At 40.7% G+C, this 24,363-nt stretch overlaps 1 protein-coding gene across 4 annotated transcripts in view; it reads right to left on the reverse strand.

The window, feature by feature from the left end:
• Window positions 1-24,363, reverse strand: part of TRIP12 (thyroid hormone receptor interactor 12) — a 172,410-nt gene that overhangs the window by 21,734 nt on the left and 126,313 nt on the right. For 2 of the 4 annotated variants that reach the window (XM_054040670.1, XM_054040673.1), the window contains 11 exons: window positions 21,791-21,948; window positions 21,185-21,258; window positions 20,901-21,100; window positions 19,811-19,938; window positions 19,403-19,554; window positions 18,424-18,566; window positions 14,109-14,265; window positions 11,509-11,607; window positions 10,868-10,982; window positions 8,511-8,665; window positions 7,741-7,905 (listed from right to left, as the gene is read on the reverse strand). In XM_054040670.1, the coding sequence (XP_053896645.1) occupies window positions 7,741-7,905; window positions 8,511-8,665; window positions 10,868-10,982; window positions 11,509-11,607; window positions 14,109-14,265; window positions 18,424-18,566; window positions 19,403-19,554; window positions 19,811-19,938; window positions 20,901-21,100; window positions 21,185-21,258; window positions 21,791-21,948 (1,546 nt within the window). Of the gene's footprint in view, window positions 1-7,740; window positions 7,906-8,510; window positions 8,666-10,867; window positions 10,983-11,508; window positions 11,608-14,108; window positions 14,266-18,423; window positions 18,567-19,402; window positions 19,555-19,810; window positions 19,939-20,900; window positions 21,101-21,184; window positions 21,259-21,790; window positions 21,964-24,363 lie in introns of all 4 variants that reach the window. The other 2 variants (XM_054040669.1, XM_054040671.1) reach the window with 1 other exon arrangement.

A 24,363-nucleotide genomic window follows, 5' to 3' on the forward strand; every position in this document is an offset into this window, starting at 1 on the left:
ACTGTTTGCCATATGGAGTCCAAAGATTCCAAAGAGCCCACTGTGCTGGGCCATAAGGGAAGGGAGCAGGACCCAAGAGTATCCTTGCCAGAGCTGGCAAGTCAGTAATGTGCTAGGACTCTCCTACTCAGGATGCACTTCAATGGAGGGAGAAGGTTGGAAGGGGAAGGTGGTGTAATTGTGGACAGACACTGAGTCAATGAAAGCCTCCTCATCCAAGTCCAGTGGATGAAACAAACGCACAGTGTCGGTACTGAGGATCACATAGGCCAAAGAGGGACTGGCAACTACATCAGTACCAGCAGCTGAATCTTTGTGGAAGGATGTGGCAGTACCAGAGGATATGTCAGTACTGGCAGGAAAGTCCTCTATATTCCTCAGCAGGGGAGCTTCTGGATCTTCCAATATTTGGAGGTCCTCATGAGCAAGGAACCTGAGTACTGCTCCTTGGGACTCATCATATCAAGAGGTACTGAGGACGGTAACAAGGGGCAATCATACACTCTTTACAGAGGCCAGAGGAGGACTGTACCGAGGACAATGACTGAATCCTTGGGCTTCAAAAAAAATCCTTCTGTTGAAGAGGCTCCAATTTCAACATCAATGCCAGCTCTGCACAGGGCTGCTTGCCAGAGGTCTTTTTATGTGGTACTGGAATCTCCGTATCTAAGAAAGTAGAAGCCTGAGCGGTGAGCTTACCAGGAGGTAAAAAGTCTCCTCATTCTCTGCTCAAGAGGGTGACCTTCCCTTTCTCTTGGTCTCCCTCCAAGGATTTTATTCTTCTGCCTGGAGACTGTCTGTTAAGAGACTGCTTGACCCTTCATTCAGTCTGCACATGAAACAGATGAGGTGAACAAAGATTTAGTTCTATTCAGATAAAAAGCTAGACAATCACATGACATCGAGTGTTTGATGACACTGCTCCTCTGGGGTTCAATGAGTAAAACTGGGAAACTACTTCTGATTTAAAAAAAAAAAATCAAAACAAAAAAAAAATAGGGTATGGCTGAAGGGTTACATGCAATTTTCCAAAGACTAAGTAAGGAGGCTCTGCCTCTAAGCCCACAACTCAAACGCTCTCCTCACACATCTTAAACACCACAAGGAAGGCAGTTTTCTGACACAGAAGGCAGAAAAGCTGCCAGAGGTTCAAAATGAACATTCCAGAAAGGAACAGGCTCTTTAACTGGTGGGTGGAGACAAATGATTCCTTTTAAGAACAGCACTGCCATGGAGTCTGAAAACACTGACTTCCCATGGACAGATGGATGAAGTGCCAAAATCACCACTAAGTGGACTCTCAATGACAGTGCAAAGCCAGACGACTGAATGGGTAACAAGTACTCCAAGATGTCCTGAATATAAGCCAGTGTCAGTTGAACTTCCTGGGCTAGTGACCATACCAAGAACCATTTCCCCTTGGCCTAATAGGCTGCCCCAGAGAAGCACTTCCTACTGTTAAGCAGACTGCCTTTGAACATCATTCCTCCTCCTCAGGTTGATACATAGAAAAGCTTCTCTGTCTGACCACAGACCTTGAACTTTCAGCAACTCCAGATCCACTCCCCAACCTATTAAGGAGGCATGGATGACTACAGTCCTGGTCTGTGGAAGCTGAGCAAAAGGAACACCCTGACATACATTGTCCAGAATTATCCACCACTATAAGGATGGGTGGGGGAGTCAGACCAGCGTGTCCAAGGGATAGCTATTTGGATGATATGCAAACTTCAGCCACATCTGAAGAGCATGCAGGAGTTAGCCTGTGTGCATATGGACATATGGCCTAGCAACCTGAGGCACACTTGGGCTGTGGTTGTGCCTGCAGCTCCAGACAAAGATGGAAGATTGCGTGGAATCACTCTGTCGGTAGAAATGCTGTTGAACTCAGTCTATCGTGGCTCTAATGAACTTGATTCTTTCAGTTGGAACCAATGCTGGCTTCCCACTGTTTAGGATGAGGCCTAGACAATCATGTAGGCATAATGTGAAGTGGACATGAGAGAGCACTTCATCTCTGAACTTGCTCCTCAGTAACTAGTTGTCCAGACATGGGAAGATATTAATTCCCTTCTTCCTGAGAGATGCTGCTACCACAACCATATACTTGGTAAAAACCCAGGGAACAGAAGACAGGCTGAAAGGCAGCAAGATGTAGATAAGAACAGCCATACTGGGTCAGACCAATGGTTCATCTAGCCCAGTATCCTGTCTTCCGACAGAGGCCGATACCAGGTGGTTCAGAGGGAATGAACAGAACAGGTAATCATCAAGTGATCTATCCCATCACCCATTCCCAGCTTCCGGCACATAGAGGCTAGGGACACTCAGAGCATGGTGTTGCATCCCTGACCATCCTGGCTAATAGTCATTGAGGTACCTATCCTCCATGAATTTATCTAGTTTTTTTTTTTTTTTTTTTTTAAACCCTGTTATAGTCTTGGCCTTCACAACATCCTCTGGCAAAGAGCTCCATGGGTTGACTGTGCGTTGTGTGAAGAAATGCTGCCTTTTGTTTTAAAGCTGCTGCCTATTAATTTAATTGGGTGACCCCTAGTTCTTGTGTTATGAGAAGGAGTAAACAATGTTTCCCTTATTCACTTTCTCCACACCAGTCATGATTTTATAGACCTCGATTATATTCCCCCCTTGGTCATCTCTTTTATAAATTGACCAGTCCCAATGTTTTTAATCTCTCTTCATATGGAAGCTGTTCCATACCCCTTAATCATTTTTGTTGCCCATCTCTGTACTTTTTCCAATTCCAATAAATCTGAGATGGAGCAACCAGATCCGCACGCAGTATTCAAGATGTGGGCGTACCATGGATTTATATAGAAGCAAAATGATGATATTTTCTGTCTTATTATCTATCCCTGTCCTAATGATTCTTAACACTTGTCTTTGACTGCTAAGATGAGTGTGCCAAAAGATACACAAGTGTCTAGGGGGCCTTCAGTGCCAAGCCTGGCCTCAGCTCCATAGTTTGTGGCCCAAGTGGTGTGGGATGTGGTGCCAATGGACCTAGTGGCTCTGCCACACGGCCAGAAGGCACCAAGGGCACAATGGAGAATGAACTGGCAGAAGCCATAGCACCAGAGAACTTCTGAGCCAGTGGAGAGTCTGGACTGAGAAGCAAAGTAGGTTTGATGCTGCCTTGTATGCAGTTGGCATGGAGACTGTCGGTGCTGGTACTGACATCTTTGGTACTGGAATCAGACACCCACGGGCTAGGACCAGAGTTGACACTACAGGCCCCTGCTGCTCTTGATGTGGTATCTAGGAGCAGCTAGACCGACATGCTCCATCATTTATGCCGGAGGGAGTATAGTGCCGGTTAGCACGCCTCCTGGTAAAGGAGGAGTTTCCACAAGTCCTAGAATTGTCCCAACTTATTTTTTGGGTCCCCTTCCTTGCCACACCAGAGGAGGGCAAAAGACCACATTTCCTCTTGGGGGAAAACGCTAGAACCAGAGTGCGGGATGGCATCACTTGCCAGATCTGAAAGCTACCGCTGGTCAGATGAGGTTCTTGGTGCTGAAGTGGGCCTGCTCCACAAGGTGCTGCTTTAACTGCAAGTCTCTCACCACCTGAGTCCTCTTTGTGAACAACTTGCAGATGGAGCACCTCACCAATGTGGCCCTCGCCAAGACACAAGCAGCATCTCCTGTGGGGGTTGCTGTTCTGGATGGCCCCTATGCAGGATGGACAATGCTTGAACCTGGCAAGGGGATCACACAGGCAGCCAGCTACTCTACTAACACTAAACTAACACTTAACTAAACCGAAGCTACTACTACTACTACTACATACACAAGAAAAGTTCCCAGAAAAAAAAAAAAAAAAAAAAAAAAAGAGTGGAAGTGTGAGGTGAAGACACCACAGAGACCTTCAACTCTAGCCATAGGTGGTGAGAAGGGACTGAGTGGGTTGGGGCAGCACCACCCTTATACAGCCACAGGAGGGGCTATGGCTCCAGACATCGCCTCTATGGATACTGCTAGGCAAAGTTTTCTGACTCCAGTGCACATGGCGTGCACACCCACATGAAATATATGGCTGCATCTCTCTTTTTTTTTTTTTTTTTTAAATTAAAGTAGAGAAGCTATTACAAGCAAATGCTTGCTGGGAGAGGAGGGTGATTGGGTGGAAGAGTAGGTGCTAATAGGGGGAGAAGAGTTGGTGTGGATCAGTTGATGGGGAAGGGAGACATGGAGAGAGAAAAGGGACACAGGGATGACAGGGGCACCTGCCAGCCCTACATTCCCCTCCCATGCCTGCAACACAATCTAAAGAGGTTCATAGATTCTAAGATCAGAAGGGATCATTACGATCATTTAGCACGGTGGTCACCAACTGGTTGATTGCGATTGACTGGTTGATCCCGGAGGATTTCTGGCTGTGCAGCGGGACTGCTGCTAAGACAGGCTCCCTGCCTGCCCCGACCCCACACCACTCCTGGAAGTAGCCAGTGGTGGGAGGGACCAGGGTCTCCCTCCACACACTGCTCCTGCTGCTAACCACCGCCCCCGCAGCTCCCATTGGCCAGGAATGGGGAACTGTGGCCAATGGAAGCTGTGAGGCCAGTGCTTGCAGAGAGGGGCAGCGTTTGGAGCCATGAGCCATCCTCCCCTCCCCCCCCCCAGGCACATTGGCCCTTTCCAGGAGTGGTGTGGGGTTGAGGTAGGCAGGGAGCCTGCCTTAGTGACAGTCACATTGTGCTGCCGACTGGGAGCTGCTGGAGGTAAGTGCTGCCTGGCAGGAGGCTGCACCCCAACCCCCAGCCCCCCTCCTGGAGCCAGCACCCCATACCCTCTCCTGCAGCCCAAGCCCCAGCCCTGACCCCCCCCCTTCCTCACTCCTTCCTGCACCTCAACCCCCTGCACCAGGATCAGCCCAGAACCTCCTCCCACACTGTGAACCTCTTGGCCCCAGCCCAGAGCCCGCACCCCCTCCCGAACCTCAACCTCCCACCCCAGCTCGGTGAAAGTGAGTGAGTGTGAGGGAGAGTAGTGGGGATGGAGTGACTGGGGTGGGACAGATCCTGGGTTACCCTTACATTCAAAAAGTGATCTTGGGCATAAAAAGGTTGGAGACCACTGATCTAGCATGATCTTCTGCATAACACTAAGACATTTTCTAATCCTTTAATCATTCACATGGCTCTTCTCTGAACCCTTTCTAATTCATCGTCTTTCTTGACCTCCCTCTACACTTTCCCTGCCTCCTTTAGATAAGCCAGGCTCTAAGCCTCCTTCCCTACTACCTCCAAATCTGAGCTGGGATCTGGGGGTCCAAGTGCTACTTCCTGCCCTTGTGTGTGCACCAAGCTCTGGGGGGCCCTGCACTGCAGAGTGAGAGAGTTCCAGAGCCCCCCTCCTGCCAGAATCTGGACGTCTACATTGCAATGAAACAGAACCACAGCTTTCTGGGCTCTGGCTGGAGTCAGCTGGCACAGCCAGCCAATAGTTTCTGTTTGCTGTGTAAACCTACCCGCAGAGCTATTATTTCAGGCTACAGTCATCTCCACTGGACATTCTTTCATCTGACAAATCTCTCACTGAGATGAATAGGTCACTTCACACCTCTATGAGTTTGCTATGCTGCTGCTGATAGAGGTGTAGAGCCCTCCCATAATTAAGGTTAAAACCAGCCTTCTGTTTAAAGGAGGACTCTAAGTGCTACACAAATTGTCTTGAACAGTCTCTAGTATTTTCATAAATTGTAAGTACTAAGATGACAACTGCAGCCATCCCTTAATTATCCTCACTTATCCCTGTTGGCTCTATTTATCCCCCCCCCCCCCCCAAGTAGGTTGGTATTGGGCTTTTTCAGATGATTGCTCCCCTTTTGCAAGTGAGATGCAGACTGCGTCTGACTGAATAGGTCCCTTCAATGCATTCAAGATGGTCAAGATTTTTCACACTATTGCTAACAAAAACTCAGTTGCACCAATATTAATACTGGGAGCCCTAGTGAATCTGAGCTGAGCTAGATAACATGATGCTTAACAAGCCAGCAACCAATCTATATTACATTGTTTCCACTAGTCGAGCTGAACTGCTATTAGTAACTGGGAAAGTCTGGGAAAGTTTCCCTAGCATAGACAACATACAAAAAGTTATCAAAAGCGCCTTAGGTGTCCCACTGAAATACATGCTCCCAAAAACATCCTACAGTTTAACAAATCAAGTATTAGCTTATATTTGGGCTCTAGGGTGGCTTCAAAGTCCCAGATCTTTTGGATACAAGGAAGGTGACAGGAAAGACCCAAAAATCCATAGTAAAGCCACATTCTTCTGGTGAAGGTTTTCGTTAAAATAAATAAAAGAACTCGTTAAATTACCGACTGAAGTCTTGATGGGAAGTTTAGGGCAAATACTAAACCTTTATCACTTATCAAAATACACCGCACCAAAACTCAGATGATCAGAACAAATACTAAAGGGAACACTGAAAGACACTTCATGGCATTAAAGCTAGAACCGAGGCAAGTCTTCAACTTCAGACGTAGACAAGACCAATCTATGCTTGGCTCTTTTGCCAAATATTTCCCACAAATACTTCACTAGCTCAGTTCCAGTGGAGTGCTAGCATAGGCATTTTTAACTAATGCCAGGTCTATACTACCATTTACTTAGGTATAACTTCCGTTACTCAGGGGTGAGAATAAGCTATCCCAACAAGCACTGTAAATTACACCCACCTAAGTGCCAGTGTGGACAGTGCTATGTCAGTGGGAGAGCTTCTCCCCCCGACACAGCTATTGCCTCTTACAGAGGCGGATTTATTGTGCCAATAGGAGCTGTCAGCTGCAGCTGCGCCAATATAGTGCTTCTAGTGTAGATTAGCCCTACGTCGTCTAAACCTCAGCTGAGCAGAACTGGTAAAGTTGTCAAAATTTTGAAAAACAGCCTGGCTAACTCTGTGTATGCTATCTTTTAGGAATTGAAGTGAGGTATCAAAGCTCTTCTTGAGTACAAGTAGCTTCTTACACTTTGCTTCAAGAAAATTGTCCACGTCTAATTTTTTGATCAGAGTGAAGAAATTTTCATCATTTTATGCCTCAAATATCAAGGCTGCTTTAAAACTAAGGAATTCAATACAGTCCTGACTTTTTGATCTTGTATTGGACAGGTATTTTAATTTGTGCATGTATCTGACTCTGCTAAATCAGAAAACTCAGTTTAACTTCAAAATACATGATGTGACATTTGTTTCAATTGATTAATTTTTCTCCAACATGTGTGAAAAGTCTTTATTGTATTGGAGGAGAGTTACTCTTCCTGATGTGTCTATAGAGCTGCTGAGCAGTGCCCAAATAAACCCTTCTCTAGAATACCAGATTTGTTACCAGTGTTAAAAAACCAGAAGTGTGATGCAGTGTTAATAATTGTGCTTATATGCAATTGAGTGAAAAAACTCTGCTAATAAATGACTAGGAATTCAGACTGTATGCTACATCATCCAATGTACATTTGTCGGTACCTTTACAAAAAGGTAACCAGGTTGTCCATTGCTAGCAAATTATTTACAATTTTGATTTCAAATTGATACAAGAGGAATACTACTACTGAGAAAAGTAGTAATTTTTATTAGCATATTAAGAATATATCAATTAAGTATTTATAAGAAGATACTTATGTTCACTCTATTTCAACTATGGCTTGCAAAAATCCAGAAATATGTAAAAATCAAGGTTGGCCTTTCCCCTTCATATAAATTACCCTCCCTTCCTACCTGTGATTTGTCCTGTTCAAGTCTTTTCTTCTGTCTCACTATATCTTCAAGATGATATACTGATCTAGCTACTACTGGATCGATATTAAACAAGTCATGTGAAGTGAGGGAAGTTTCCTGTCGTAACATCCATTTGTAAAAAGGAAGGCCAAGGGGAAGGTCCACCTGGAAGCCAAAAGTAGCATTGTTTTAAAATTTATAGTTAATGCAAAAAAATTCAGGTTTCAATTGCTTTAAGTTTTGATGTTTCATTCCCTGAGCAGTGCCTTTTCCAAAACGCTTTTTGGGCTAGTAGAGAGTGGTTTGTCATGCAATATATATAGTACTTTGGGAGAAAAGTATAGTGGAGATTTTAATATAAAGGACAGAGTTACGTTGAAAGACCTAGGTATGGTAGTGATAAGCAAGTAGGAATTTTCAGCATTTGCGACTATATCACAAGCCCCATATAATTTTGGGCTACATACACAAAGGGATAAAATCACAATGTAGACAGAAATTAGGTGCTCTCTCTCCCAGAGAAAGATGAGCTATAGTCACTCAGGAGATCCCCTAACAAGATTACAACCCATCTTCATTTTAAAATACTGACTGGCATTGAAAGTGCTGAAATTTAGGTTCTTTCAATATTAAGCCATAATCAGACTTGTAGCATTACCAACTTTGTCTTCCTAAATCTAGTCTAGCGGTAAGTGTTCAACATTGGAACCTCCAGAAAATAGTGTTATATATTACTTCAGATAAAAAAAAAAATCAAATTTCATTCTTACCAATCTGAAATCCATGATAGCCTTAGCCATTAGTTTTCCCAGAAAACGGAACTTCATTTTAACCTTTGCAATGTGAGCTGGTTTGGCTGTTCTACCAAAAGGAAGCGCAAATAGGCCTTGGAGATTATGAATATACTTTGTGCCTTCTTGGCTTCCTGTTGGGGGGGGGGAGGGGAGAAAAGAAGGAGGGGAGCGAGTTCAGTACTTACATAATGCTGTTTCATTTAAAAAATGAGTTAAAGGCAGAGTCCAGTCATTCTGACCTAAAATTTAGGTTGTTAAAAATGTCAGTTTTAAAAAATTTAAGTCACGATATTTCTATTTCACCCCATGAGTTACAAATTTAACCATTCTTTGCAGCATTAGCAAAGCAATCAAACAATCTTGTAATACTGCAGAAAAATACTGTAATACTGAAATAGAAATTGACTTGTTTTTATTTGCCAAAGCTGAAGTTTAGAATTAATATTTTCACTGTTCATAGTCATAACAAGGACATTTTAATAATGATTACCCTGACAGCGTCCCTTTAAGATTATTTTTATTTCTTCATTTTCTCAAAGTTTAAACACTCCATCCAGATTTCTAAACACATGAATGTACTTACATTACATAAAAGGCTTAAGATAATGACCGCTCTTGAGTATGAAGGTCCTGAGACAAACTGGGAAAAAGTCTATTATTTCTTATGAATATTATGTGTGACTGTTTCCCTGTTCAAGTGTGTATTGCTGCCTGCCTGAATGCATGGACTTTACCAAACGAGGCTGTAAAAGGGCTGAGTTGCCAAGTAGGAAAGTTGACACAAAACAGCCTTAGGTACCCAGATTCAAGGGAGTTAAGATAACAATGGCTGGGCCACCAATGGGGAGAAGAAGTTACACAGCTGGCTCCATCCAGGATAGGACATTTTACTCTTCCCAAGGCTAGGGAAGGAGACCCTAAAAGATCAAAAGACCTTAGCAATTAAAAAGCTGCCCAAGGCAAAAGGAGTGGGGGGAGGAGAAGAGGGTAGAGAGGCCTCAGTATGGGTCAGTTAAAAAGGCTGGCAGTCTGATTCAAACACCCAGAAAAGAAAGCTAGAAGGAGTGTAGGCTGGTTCTCTCAATTTAGATGGGGAAGAAGCCAGACCCACTTGAGCTCTGGATAGAGAGATTAATCTTAGGTAACAAAATGTATGTTCAGGTCTCTTATTTTAAATCCACTTCTAAGTGCTGTGTACTGTTATGTAAAGCCTCCGCTCAAATGCAATTGTAAGATCTGTAATTTGTATCATTAAGTTCTGCAACCTTTTTTGCAGATTTTGTAACTTCAGTTAGTGGTAGCATAGCCTTTTAAGTTTTGTAACCTTTGCAAGCTCTGTAACCTTTTAAAGTTACTTGTATGAACTTCCAAGCTTGTAATATCCCATCCCTCAGAGAGTGTGTGAACAAGGGACTGTATGTGGGACTGGGCGGAGAGGAGCTGCAAGGAGTCCAGAGACAGGTGTGTCTGATATAATCTGCCCTGAGAAGGCAATCACGAAGTGCTGTAAAGAGAAGAACATGGTATGCATGAAAGGAACTGGTCCGGGAATGCTTCTCGGTGATGGACACAGAAGGAAAACTCAATGTACGTGACAGGAGCTGCCCAGTTCCAGAAAAAGGAAGCAGCCATGCACACAAGCAGCTGCTGCTCCTTGACCTGCTCAGCAGCCTGGATTCGTGACCGCGGGCAGACACACCAGATCTCCCACGCTTCGGCTTCTCCGTCCCCATGCTGTCTCCGGTAACTCTCCGCCTGTGTAAGTGTGTGGGTGCATGAGGGTATGAATGCAGTGAATGTGTGCGTGTATGAATAAGCTCCATCTCTTTTCTATCTGACCCAACAGCGGCATCGTAATAAAATTAATACAAGTGTGACCCAGGGTTGGTTTTTAGGGAAACGGAGGTAACATGTACCTTTTGGGCAAAACAAATCATGCTTTGTTTAGAAGTTGTTTCTTTCTCACTTCAAATACATGCGATCACAGGCTTCTGGAGAAAATCACTTCTTGCAAGTGCCAACTCCAGTTTCTCCTGCTGGATTAGTTACGGTTGATACCAAGGTGGCTGTAACCAAGGTCCTGGTCAGAGTGTGCAAACTGCAGAGTTCCACCTTAGGAGAGGTAAAGGCCTAAGGCCTGATATCAGTAGGGCGGTTCACTCAGAGATCACAGAGAAGGGGCAGCAGTGCAGCTAGCCAAATAACCATGACAAGTGACCTTTGACAACCACTTTTTTGGGTAGAATTACACTTTAAGGCATTAGAACCTGAAAGTCCCAAAGGACCGTTTCTGAAGCAGCTGAAAGTACATTGATAATCAGAAAAACAGTCACCTTTTGGATTGGATAGAGTTACTTCTTCTCCTCTCCAGAGGCCTAAGTCTGCCCTCTGTAGTTCCTGAGATACAAGTGCATAAAACTCCAGTGTAGGTCCTAAACCTGTGCCAACCTTCAGAGAGAAAAGGTAATTTTCCATTTAATATTCAGAACATTTTTAATTTAAAGTGTGAGCTGTGCAATAATATAGAACAGTTATATTCATTACAATTTCTTCTTCCAGAAAAAGGCCTTTCTATAACCAAAAAACTATTAATAAACATACAGAAATCTAGCAAAAATTCATACACAGAAAAGGGATACTGACCAAACAGAATATTTATTAAGTCACCTAGCAACCAAGCTAGAGACATGCACACGTGTTTGCTAGAGTAAGGTTTTTTCTAACTTTAAAGTGAACACATTTCTAACTGCTGACTTTAATGTGCATTTGCAGTTGAAAAGTATGTTTCATCTAGCTATCTAGACAGTCAGAAGCCAGTCATATTTGGAAGAAGTAGATATGCATTAGTGGATAGAATTTTTAGCTGCCAGTAGTAGGATGGAAGACAGCCTTACCAAGTTATTCTAATGCAATTACAGCTTTTGTATGAACATTCATTAAAAAGGGTTAATGCAGTCACATAGCCATTACTTACTTCATTCTCATACTGGATTTCCAACATAGCTCTCGAACTGCCTAGATCTTGCATCACAGATTCTGCCTGTTTCAACAGCTCTTCTCTGTTCACAGTGCGCTACACATTAAAGACATTTAGGCAATTGAATTAATTTTTGCAAATCTCAATTCCTTAGCAAACAAGGGAGTTATAACAAAAGGAAACAAAATTTTGGAATGAGAAAGTTTGCATAGTATCTTGATTGCAGTAAAGCTTTTGGCACAGTCCCACGTGATCGTTTCATAATGAAACTAGGAAAATATGGTCCAGATTAAATTACGACAAGGCAGGTCTAAAACTGGTGAAAAACACATATTCAAAAAGTAGTTATCAATAGTTTGCTGTCAGACTGAAGACTTATCTAGTGGATTCCCACAGGAGTCTGTCCCAGGTCTGTTACTATTCAATACTTTCATTGATGACTTGCATAATGGAGTAGAGTATGCTTATAAAATCTGAGAATGACACCAAGGTGGGCAGGGTTGCTAAAACTGTGGAGAACACTGACAGAATTCAAAATGGCCTTGATAGATTGAAGAACAAGTCTGGCAGCACTGAAAGATACTACATGTAGGAAGATAAAAAAAAATCAAACATGCACAAATACAAAAATGGGGCATAACTGGTTATGGAGTAGTACTGCTGAAAAGGATCTGGGGATCACAAATTGAATGAGACAGTCAATGTGATGCAGTTGCAAAAACAAAAAACAAACAAAAAACCCCTAACAATGCTGGGGTGTATTAACAAAATTGTCACGTGAGAGACATGGCCTGTAACAGTCCCACTCTACTTGGCACTGGTGAGACTCCAGCTGGAGTCCTGTGTCCAGTTTTGGATGCCACACTTCAAGAAAGATGAACAAAACTAGAGAGGGTCCAGAGAAGAGCAACAAAAATGATGAAAAGTTTAGGAAATGTGACATTGAGGAAAGATTAAAAACTGGCATGTTTAGTCTTGAGAAGAGAAGACCTAATAACAGTCTTCAAATTTGTTCAGGGCTCTTATAAAGAGGACAGTGATCAGTTGTTCTCCACATCTACTAAAGATAGGACGAGTAGTAATGGGCTTAATCTGCAGCCAGGGTTATTAAGTTTAGTAGGGGGGGAGGAGGGGGGAAACACCCCAACAACACTTTCCCTACTATAAGGGTAGTTAAGCCCTAGAATAGAAAGGTTCCAAGGGAGGTTGTGGAGTCTGTCATGGGAGGTTTAAAAACAGGTTGGACAAGCACCTGTCAGGGATGATCTAGGTTTACTTGGTCCTGCTCAAGCACAACACGGGGCTGGACTAGATGACCTCTTAAAGTCCCTTTCACCTCTATTTCTATTATTCTAAATAAAATAATTTGATTTTAATTTTATATAAAGCAAGAAGTTGTATTCAGTGGTGAACTATTTATATAAAATTCTTATTAAAAGTTGTTTCATGTCAAATGCAAACTGGTAGTCCTAAAATTGTAGGATTATGTACTAGTAGGGAGCATTCTTGCTCTGGACCAGAAAAACTAAGTCTCAACCCTAGGCTGGGGCATCATAGTAGAAATTATCAGCTGACATGTTGCCCACTCAGCACCCTCTTCACCCTTGAACAAGGAAAGGGTAGTGGGGGTCCCACCAGTGGGCTAGGACTCAGTTAGCAGTTTGAGAGGCTGACAGAAGCCCTCCACCATGTGGAATGGATTACAAAGGAAGGATGACCTTAATAGGACAAGCTATTGCTGATAGCTCCCAGATGTGTTATTTAAGAAGGTATGACCCAGGTAAGCCACATTCCTGATATCTTGTCTCCTTCCTCTGTTGTCCAGGCAATAAGCTACTAGGGTCTGGGGGCTGTTCAGGAGGGAGTTAAATATCCAAGGCTATCAGAACAGGAGTACTTGTGGCACCGTAGAGACTAACAAATTTATTTGAGCATAAGCTTTCGTGGGCTCTAAATTTGTTAGTCTCTACAGTGCCACAAGTACTCCTGTTCTTTTTGCGGATATAGACTAACACGGCTGCTACTCTGAAACAAGGCTATCAGTTTTCTCATCATATGTCAGGGTCATAGTTATACTCTGTACAAGAATGCATTACACTGAATACTGAAGCATATGGATACTTTTCTGGTGTGTACTATTGATATGCCTTTTCCAGAATCAATAGAAAACACTGAATCAGGTGACTATAACAAGGATACGCCTAATAAAGAACCCTTAAGTACTTACACCTATACAAAGCATCTACATGTGTAACAAACATTTTCAACAACAAAGTTTACATTTCACAGGCAGGCAATGTCTCCAATTCTTAAACATCCAAAATGTGTTGTGGAGGAGTTACATAACATGTGCCAGCTATGCCTGCTTCCCAATAGCAGATATTCAGTGGGGATACACTTCATTCTTTTGGGGGTTTGCCACCCCTACAACGGGCCGGTTTCTCAAAAATCCACTTGAGATATGTACTAGTACAACTGAGATTGTGTCATTTTGAGCAAACACTAAAATCTCCCTTCACCGGAAGTTGTGGAAGAATGATCCACATGGCAAACTACAACTCACTCCCTTGTGAAATGGATTTTCGCATAACACTTACTTTTTTCCTGTCCAGTCGCGGTGCCACTCTACTGTCCTGAGAATCCGATTGATTGATTTCTGGATTGGTATCTAGTAATCTCTGCATTGCTCGATCTCGATCAAAAGCAGTTACATAAAATAGCATTTGCCGGGTGTCAAATGGAAAGAAAAATGGGCTGTGAAGAGATGGAATTAATTAGTTTACACTGGAAATCTGTAGTCTTGAGAATTTAAGTAGACTAAACTGAGGTTTCATAATGCCTGGAACTAGAGAGGCCAGTTGTATTACCCCTTAGAGGACACTTTTCCTAGTGTAAAGGGTACTTCTGAGAACAGAAGAGACTAACCTTGAGATCAGGTATTTAAGATTAAAAACTTTGCAAAAGTTTTTAAAAAGCAACCATTAGAAATCTAGAAAATTCAGAGTGAAGGTTAAACCCAAATATTTAAGAATACAGAGATATATACTTAATTTACCAATCCCTCTTATTAGTTCCTTAATACCTGTTTTACAAGTAATATTTTCAAGTCAAGGACTTTAAAAGCCCACAGCCCAAGGTTCTGGATGTCTTAATTTGGAAAGTCACTTTATTGGTGCACCAACTATATCATTGTCAACTACTACTTTCTCATTTTTCAGAGGGGTTTTAAGAAATCTGCAGTTTGTGGAAGACATTACAACTCATCTTTCAGAACCTGCAAGGCGAGTAGTATTAAGATGTGTATATTAAATTATTTATAAGAGTAGGCTTAGTCTTCTACTACCTTTCTGATTTACTTTCCATTTTATAATCTAGACCTAGGTTTGTTTTTGTTTACACACACACACACACACACACACACACACACACACTTATTTCAATAACACTGGTCTACAATTTTTGAGAAGTCATCTGCTTCAGAGATAAAATGTGCTATTTATTATGTATTTTGATGTGCTGAATTCAAATATGACAATTAAAACAACTGATTGGCTACTGTTTAAGATATTTAAGTTTTTACATTTTATGTCTATTTATATTGTGTAGATAGTAGAGTTTTAATCATAAATTGTAAACCTAGGTCTTTTCATGTGTTTATGGTTGCTTTACATGATAATATTTCACCTGTCCTGTTTATGTAACACTTTAAAAATCAGCAAAAGGCTTATATAAATAAAATTTATTATGAAACAAAAGGCAAAAAACGATTATGTACATAGTTTAGTCCTATTCAGTGTCTACTCTGCGCTTCTTGGCTTGTCTCTTGTATTCATTAAATGGAGCATCTCCTGTCACTGTCCAGCAATAGTCTGCAAGCATTGATGGGCTCCATTTGCCCTGATAGCGTTTCTCCATTGTTGGAATGTCCTGGTGAAATCACTTGCCGTGCTCGTCGCTCACCGCTCTGCGGTTCGGTGGAAAAAAAGTCTAGATGAGAGTGCAAAAGATGTGTCTTTAGTGGCATGTTGCAACCAAGGCTTTTGTATGCCTTGAGGAGGTTTTCCTACCAACAACCTGTAGTTGTCTGCCTTGTTGTTTCCAAGAAAATTTACTGCCACTAACTGGAAGGCTTTCCATGCCATCTTTTCCTTGCCACGCAGTGCATGGTCAAATGCATCATCTCGAAGAAGTTCACGAATCTGAGGACCAACAAAGACACCTTCCTTTATCTTAACTTCATTTAACCTTGGAAATTTTCCATGGAGGTACTTGAAAGCTGCTTGTGTTTGGTCAATGGCCTTGACAAAGTTCTTCATCAGACCCAGCTTGATGTGTAAGGGTGGTAACAAAATCTTCCTTGATTCAACAAGTGGTGGATGCTGAACACTTTTCCTCCCAGGCTCCAATGACTGTCAGAGTGGCCAATCTTTCTTGATGTAGTGGGAATCTCTTGCACGACTATCCCATTCGCAGAGAAAACAGCAGTACTTTGTGTATCCAGTCTGCAGACCAAGCAAGAGAGCAACAACCTTCAAATCGCCACAAAGCTGCCACTGATGTTGGTCACAGTTTATGCACCTCAAAAGTTGTTTCATGTTGTCATAGGTTTCCTTCATATGGACTGCATGACCAACTGGAATTGATGGCAAAACATTGTCATTATGCAGTAAAACAGCTTTAAGACTCGTCTTCGATGAATCAATGAACAGTCTCCACTCATCTGGATCGTGAACCATGTTGGGGGCTGCCATCACACCATCGATGTTGTTGCAGGCTACAAGATCACCTTCCATGAAGAAGAATGGGACAAGATCCTTTTAACGGTCACGGAACATGGAAACCCTAACATCACCTGCCAGGAGATTCCACTGCTGTAGTCTGGAGCCCAACAGCTCTGCCTTACTCTTGGGTAGTTCCAAATCCCTGACAAGGTCATTCAGTTCACCCTGTGTTATGAGGTGTGGTTCAGAGGAGAAGGATGGGAGAAAATGTGGGTCCTGTGACATTGATGGTTCAGGACCAGAAGTTTCATCCTCTTCCTGGTCTGACTCAAGTGAGAAGGATTCTGGTGCATCAGGAACTGGCAGTCCTTCTCCGTGGGGTACTGGGCGTATAGCTGATGGAATGTTTGGATAATGCACAGTCCACTTTTTCTTCTTTGACACCCCTTTCCCAACTGGAGGCACCATGCAGAAGTAACAATTGCTGGTATGATCTGTTGGCTCTGTCCAAATCATTGGCACTGCAAAAGGCATAGATTTCCTTTTCCTGTTCAACCACTGGCGAAGATTTGTTGCACAAGTGTTGCAGCATATGTGTGGGGCCCACCTCTTGTCCTGATCTCCAATTTTGCAGCCAAAATAAAGGTGATAGGCTTTCTTAACCATAGTGGTTATACTGCGCTTTTGGGATGCAAAAGTCACTTCACCACAAACATAGCAGAAGTTATCTGCACTGTTCACACAAGTACGAGGCATCTCTGCTCACTTTGGCTAAACAGAAATGCGTCCCTTTGCAAAATCAAACACTGACAAATAAGAGAGCATGACACTGTATGATTTCTAGAGCTGATATAGGGCAATTTGTTCAGCAGAGTGATGTAAGCTTTTTTATGATTGCATCATCCATGACTTCTAGGAATAACATGATGCAATTCATATCATGTGTGACGCAATACCAGCTTCGGATTGCATCATTCATTGTTTTGCCTAAAAAGCAAATACTGTCCAAACCCAGTCATAGATTTATTCATAGATCCAGTCAAAGATGTATTTTAGTCATTTCTGGTTTAAATCGAGATCCCTTCCCTTTATAACTCACTTATCCTCCGCCATTCCCAAGTCAAGGGTCGTATATACTGACCCAATAGCATATCTTGAAAACTAGAGCCAATCAACCATTTTAAGCATCATTTTTGTTCTCAGTGACCCAGAATTAGTAAAGTTTGACTACATTTATTTCAGAAGCATTTTGGCTGTAGAGCAGTGGAATTCATGTCTATGGAACATAAGGAATGGGGAAAAATTATTTTGGGTTATGTCAGTCAAATTTCTAAACTACTTTGAGGACAGTGGGGCTTTTTTGTTTTTAAAAGCTAAATAAGACTAAGATTCCAGTTTTTGTTGTCACCTGTTATGAACAGAGAAGGTTGCTTCAGTTCCCATTTCTCATGTTATTACAGGGACAGAGTTAAAGGTATTTAGCTAACCATATACTTTCAACTGTTTGGATTTCTTAAACTTAACCCTTGTTCTGAACATGGACTGGTTTTCAAATAGTGGTTTAGATATAGTATTTTCTTTTTACTGTAAAATTACACATTCCCCTATGAACTGCAACTTAATGGATTTTTGTCTAGTTATTTCCTTATCTCAAAATATTTTAAAATCAATTTAGGACATTTGAGTGACATGCGGGGTCTAACTTCCTGGTGCTCCTCTGAGCTTAAAGATACCGTGGAATAAAAGTGAAAATGCCATGAAAATAAAAGTATCTATCCTAATGGTTTGACTAAGCCTAGAGCAGGGAAAGAATACAGAAACATGTCCCAAACAATGCATTAAATATCAAATAGGAGCCAAATATGGGTTATTTTGCCTTACACTTGTCACAGTGCTGAAGCTTTCAAGAACACTAGCCTATGAATAGTAACCTAAAAATTTTCACAGAACTATCACTGACAATTAGAATCAATCCACATTTGCTTAAATACATTAATATGATTTAAGTTATGCAATACTACATGCTTGGAATCAACCATGTATCACCATGTTACCCAAGAAGTCTCCTGTACCTCTATAAATACCATTCTCACTCTTTAGAGATGCACAGCAATGTATGCTGTGCAAGAGGGAATAATTGAGCTGTAAAAGTGCAAAGTGATTTATTAAACCAAAGCCAGCCATTTCATACCATGTTTTTCCAAGCTCTGTCAGCCAAGTTGGTATGTTTCCTGTCATGATTACCAAAGGATCCTGAAGCTGCCTGTTAGCTTTTGCTGTCAATTTACTGTTGATAAATTCCGTGGTTGAAATAATCTCCTTGCAAACTGCATTCTGTGAGATCAAGAGACAGTGTGCTTCTATTTAGAAAAGCATTGGAATTCAGAAGATACCAACAACTTTTTTTTTTTTTTTTTTTTTTTAAAAACACAATTTCTTTTTAATGACTCATTGCTTCTTTTGGTGGGGGTGGATGAGAATGCTTTGAGATCTTTTACTGTATCTGTTCTTTCCAAGACTGATCAACCTGAGGTCCAAAGGACCTCCACTGTTCACTCCCTTCATCCCTCTTCAGAAGTATTGCTCTTTTGGTTTGGAGGGAAAAGGAGGCGATTTGAAGACTTTTTAGAAGAGAACACCAAGGAGTTTGACTGGACATCACAAAACCTTCTAGTAGTCAAAAGCCACCACCTTACCAACAGAGGGTAAATTCAGGGGGTGGAGGGCATCACTCTCATGATATTCCATCACTTCATGGATAGAGGGATTATTAGGTATGTTCCCAAACACTGTTTTTGTCTCAGCACCCAGTAATCAGCACTTATCTGATGTATGGATAGCAAGTAAGTGTTCAAATTCTATTTAAATTAGAGATGGGCATTAAAAATTTTAGACGTGTTCCTTAAATAAGGAAATAGCAATATATTTAGTTCTATTATCCTACATTTGTAGCTGTATTTTTGTAGTCTTGCAAGAGTTTTTGTACTCCACACCTTACACTAAAATGATTCTCTAACATTCAATACTTTGTTGATTTTTATCTAGTTACAGTAGAGTAATGTTTTTACCAGTTTGAAAAGTTTACTTGTGTATGGTCTCAATACCTTTACCAATGACAGTTCTCTACAGATTTACAGAAAGCCTTCCAAGTGATTAAATGTATTACTCACTTCATACAGGTAATACCAATATCGACTGATAGCATGTAAAACTCTCAAAAGGAGGATAACATCTAATGAGGGGTCTTCGAATGTTATATTTTCAGGCGGTGTAAATACAAGGTAAACTTCTAAAGGATTTGACACTGAAGGGCACACACCATCTAGGGAGAGAAAAAAAACTAGATAATTCCTATTGTTAAACAAATTAGTTGATTAATGAGATACACTTGGATCAGTTTGAACTCTAGCTTCTTGGATATGCACTTTTTTTATCATCAGTTACTCAAAACAAAACTTGACTGAACTAAATTGTAATTCAGGAAAAGAAAAAATATTTTTATTAAAGGTATACAAAACAGAAAATATTTTTTATTTGTCACAAATCATCCTACATATCCCCACGCAACAAGCACTTACCATGCCACAACTCATCATGCTTTTTTGAATTTCTAGGGGAAGTTTTCGTGGGAGCTGTTTGTGCCCTTCCTCTTTTACCACCAACACAGTCCTTATTACCATCTTCATCCTCTCGCACTGGTTTGTACCTAAAAATTGTAAAGCATTTATTAATATGGTTCTGGAATACAACAGACCTGAAAATAAAAACAGTAGATTCACTCAGGTTACCAGAATTTCATTTCAACGGCACAGTTTAAGCGGTAACAAACAAGACATTTGGCGGAGCCACCAAATGCAAATTTTGGAACATAAGGGAAAATAGAACATATTGGGGTGGGAGGAGGGGAAAGGAAGTAGTAAACAAATGGCCAATTTCATGTATTGTATGAGAGAGGCAAAGTGAGGAAGTGCACTCAGTCCAAAACATGTTCTTTGTTCTTGATCAGTTTAATACTTTGTGATGCACTACAGGTGCAAACAGTTAAAGACATTATTGAACATCAGTGTGCTACATGCAGTACCAGTCATACAGAGAAGACTGCCCCTTGCCTCAAGGAACTTGCAGCCTTAAGTGAGACAATACAACAGATACCCAATGTGGCTGGATAACCAGAAGATTCCTTAATCAAAACAAAAACTAAAACAAAAACAAACCTGTGTGGCATTTTTTATTAAGCTTTACCAAACCAATTAATACTTTTAAGCCTCACAAAAATGTTCCTCGAGCAGCAGGCTATTTTTCCTCTATTGTTTGTAATTGTTCAAGGTTGATAAAAGTATTTCCCTTAATTTAAGCTTCTTTCATTTGAGAAGCCCCCTTTTATTTTTGTATTTCCAAACAATTCATCAACTTCCACCCCATCAGCTGGGAGTGATATAATCCAAGAATGTTAACTGTTGCCAATCAGCATTTGGTACGTAGGTCCTACAAACTAAGTATTTTTCCATCAAAGCAAGTTGCTCGGTGATCAAAAAGCAGACTTATAGGCTACCTACAAAAGAGATGCTTTAACAGTCTTGAGACCTAATATATACAAAAGTCTCTTTAAAAAGCATAAACCCAAAACTTTGGAGAGAGATTCTTCCCTGCTCCCTCTGCCCAGCTTACCATATGGTGTGTGTCTTAGTCCAAATTCCAGCTCTTCCCAAAGGGTTGCTTTCATCATCTGTGGATTCCCTCTCCTCTTCAGCTTGTAAACTGAACTGTCTAACTGCTTGATACACAGTCATATTATATGGCAGCAAGTGATCTCCAATGTAAAACTGCAGTCTGTGCCTCACATTCCCTGAATTTAAGAACTGAGCAGCCTCAATAAAAGCAAAGTAAATACAGGTTAAGAAGCAGATTCATTAGTCTCACCATACAACTCTATACAGAGAATAGCAACTTACCAAAGATTCATCTATTTCTTCATCTGATCCATCATCATCACTGTCCTCATCATCTTCTCTGACTCTTCCATATCCTACCAAGACAAATTGCCTGTCCTTATTTGCACTTCAGAATAAAAGTAATGTAAATGATTATTCATAACATGTAAATATTAATCCCATATAATTTTGTTTTCAGAGACTCGTCAATTAAAAAATATCAGCTACACATTAAAACAGAATTAACATTTAGGAGATGCAAGTCTCATGTTTGATCTTAGCACCAACATTGGAAGGTATACACCATAGATATAGATATAGGAGGAAAGCATCAGCCTAAAGGATGATGAGAGGCTGTAGCACCATACACTACATGCAATGCAAGGTTTGGTACGGATAAAACAAAATCTTGCTTCTGGGGAGAGAAAACAGACAGCTACAAAGTGAGTAAACCTACCCAGACAGCTGAACAAATTTATCATCTTCTCTCTTTAATACTGCCCCGACATTTACTTTTATAGTGCTCAGATAAGAGATTTATGCAGACTTATCTGTTTTGGTTATTTCTAAATCTATTAAGCACTAGCAGGCTGCTCAGCACTGTACAAGATATCAAGATATAAATACCTCTAACTACAAGGTATCTTTCAATGGCTTGCACCAAAGCCAGGGGATCTATCTTCACAGGTCCACCCTTCCACTGTTTCACGTTAGCACAATCTGGATGTCTTTGCAACTGGCATTTTAATTGATGCGTGTTGAAAAATTTTAAAGCTTGGGATCCTCTGTTGAGAGAAAAACTCAAGATAATTTGTGAAAAAAGTTGCTACAATTATTCCATTTTCTTTGTTCATTTGTATAATCAATACATTACATACACACAAGGTTCAGTTACAAATAATAGAAACTTTCAAATGTTCATACTCAAATTGACTCATTCTAGAAATGAGACTAAGAAATTGTAAGCTGTCAAGGCTGAGGCCAATATTTTAAAACTCTGATGCTTAAAGCTAAGCACCAGAAGTCAAATTAAGAACTCCAATAAAATTATCTGATTTTCAGTGGGGGCTGCATATGCTAAAAGGAGAGGATAAGGCCATTTAGATGCCTGAATCGAATGCGGCTTTTGGCACACAACATTCAGCATTTACATTTGAAGAGTTAGTCAGAAGTGGTTTCACCTTATTCAATTTTGAGTCTCATTTAATATGGAAGTATTTTCCACCCTTTTTTTGCTGTTTCTTGTTTTGTACTGCACATTTCCCATATCAATTCACTTTATCCTTAATCAGTTTTGCCTTTAGCTTGATTAAAAAACAACAAACAAAACAAACAAAACACACCCACTCGTTTGCATCTTTTTCAGTATCTGCTTAGTTTCTATACATGCTCCATCTTCTGTTTCTCTGCTCATTGCTGTACCATATACTCTCCATTTATCTAATTTGCAGTTCACTTCTTTCCAAAAGATGCAGTGTGAAACGCTAAGCCTTCTAGTGCTGCTCCTGACCTCCATGTACTAGTGGAGGAACGGAAACTACCAGAAGTTTCAAACTTTTTGGTGCAGGTCTGGTCTACCAGGTACTTTGTAATCTAGCAATGACAATTCTCTGCTAGACTTAACTTTCTAAGAAGATCCTACAAATATCTGAATCAGAAATTGATAAAATTTGTATTTGCTCCACTGATTAGTCAAATTGCATTAGCTGAGAAATTTAATAAGAAAATTAAACATGCACCATTTACAATGCAAAATTCACTCCACAATTCATAGGAAATTGCAGATTAAATTTATCACAGTATGGTTTGGTGAAAAAGGTATGCAGCATGTTGAATATTACAAACAAATCTAATGAAATACTTTGATTTGAGAGTAAACAGGACTTAGGAGCTCTAATCACGGACCAGGACTCCACTGTGCTAGGCACTGTATGAACAGAACAAAAGAAGATGGTCCCTGCCCCAAAGAGAAAGTATCTTGGGATCTCAGATTTTGCTTTAAAATTTAATTAAACGCCACATATTTCCTCCTACTCTCAAGAAAGATATCCAAAGCAAAGAAGATATCATCCACTTGAAAAGTGTAATTCCCATCAGCAGTTAATCTTGTCCTTAGCAAAAAAGCATATTACAACAACCTAAGGAGTTCCTAACACTTAAGCCTGGACCAAAAGCAGCTGAAATACTTTCAAAGAGTTCCACACCCACACCAGTAAAAAGTCTCCCCCCAAATCTTTTCATCTCTGCACACCTATGCCACAGTCTTTAACAGCATAAACCATATCACTGACACACGTTTAACACATGTTGTATGACAATGGGAAGCAAAGTCATTAATGGTAGTTTAAAAAAAAAGAGAATAATAAAAGGCATTGATTAGGATGTAATAAATAAAAGATGTGTAATTCTCATTTTCTAAAATACTAAACTTCCCAGATTATTGCTAATTACTCCCACCAAATTACCTTTAAGGTTCTTATGCTAGATTATAAATTAGATCTATGACAACCAATGAATGTTTGATGATCTTGCATTAGTAGCTATATTCAAGTACAGAACTGAATTGAATATAGTCAAAAACCTTAAGGCTTAGACTCTGACTCACACAGAAATTTTAAAGTTTACAGTACATTAATAATCTGCCTCAAACCAAGTTTAGAAGACAGACCTGTACGTACAATACCAACTTCTCCATACGTGTGTTTTTAAAATAGTTTCATTGGGAGCAACTGTCACTCAACTGCATAATTACCCAAGAATATTAAATCTTCTTTTAGATTATGCAATACAAACATTAGCATTGTAATACAAACATCACAAGATTCTCATTTCACTTTGGAAGAGTTAAAGTTATTTAGCTTATAGTAACAGGGATCAGACATCTCAATGAACTGGCAATGTGGGTATACATGTGCTCCATGTGCCCTAAACTGGAGAATTTTGAAAACCATGTCCATTGGTCCACACTTGCGCCCTGCCTCACCTCATGCCTTTGGCTGAGGAGAAAAAGGGAGGGGCGGACCAACCGCCTCGCCAGTTCCTTCTCTTTCGAGAATCAGAGGAGAGCCAAAGCATAGGGGAAAGGATAGCTGGTGGTAGAATACAGATTGGGAGTAAGTCTGAGAGAATGTCCAGTTACTATAAAGTAACTTTCTCTTCATGTGCTGGCTCCCATGTGTATTCCACTGTGGGTGACTGAA

The sequence above is a fragment of the Malaclemys terrapin genome, chromosome 9 (assembly GCF_027887155.1).
Source record: "Malaclemys terrapin pileata isolate rMalTer1 chromosome 9, rMalTer1.hap1, whole genome shotgun sequence".
Lineage (NCBI taxonomy): Eukaryota > Metazoa > Chordata > Testudines > Emydidae > Malaclemys > Malaclemys terrapin.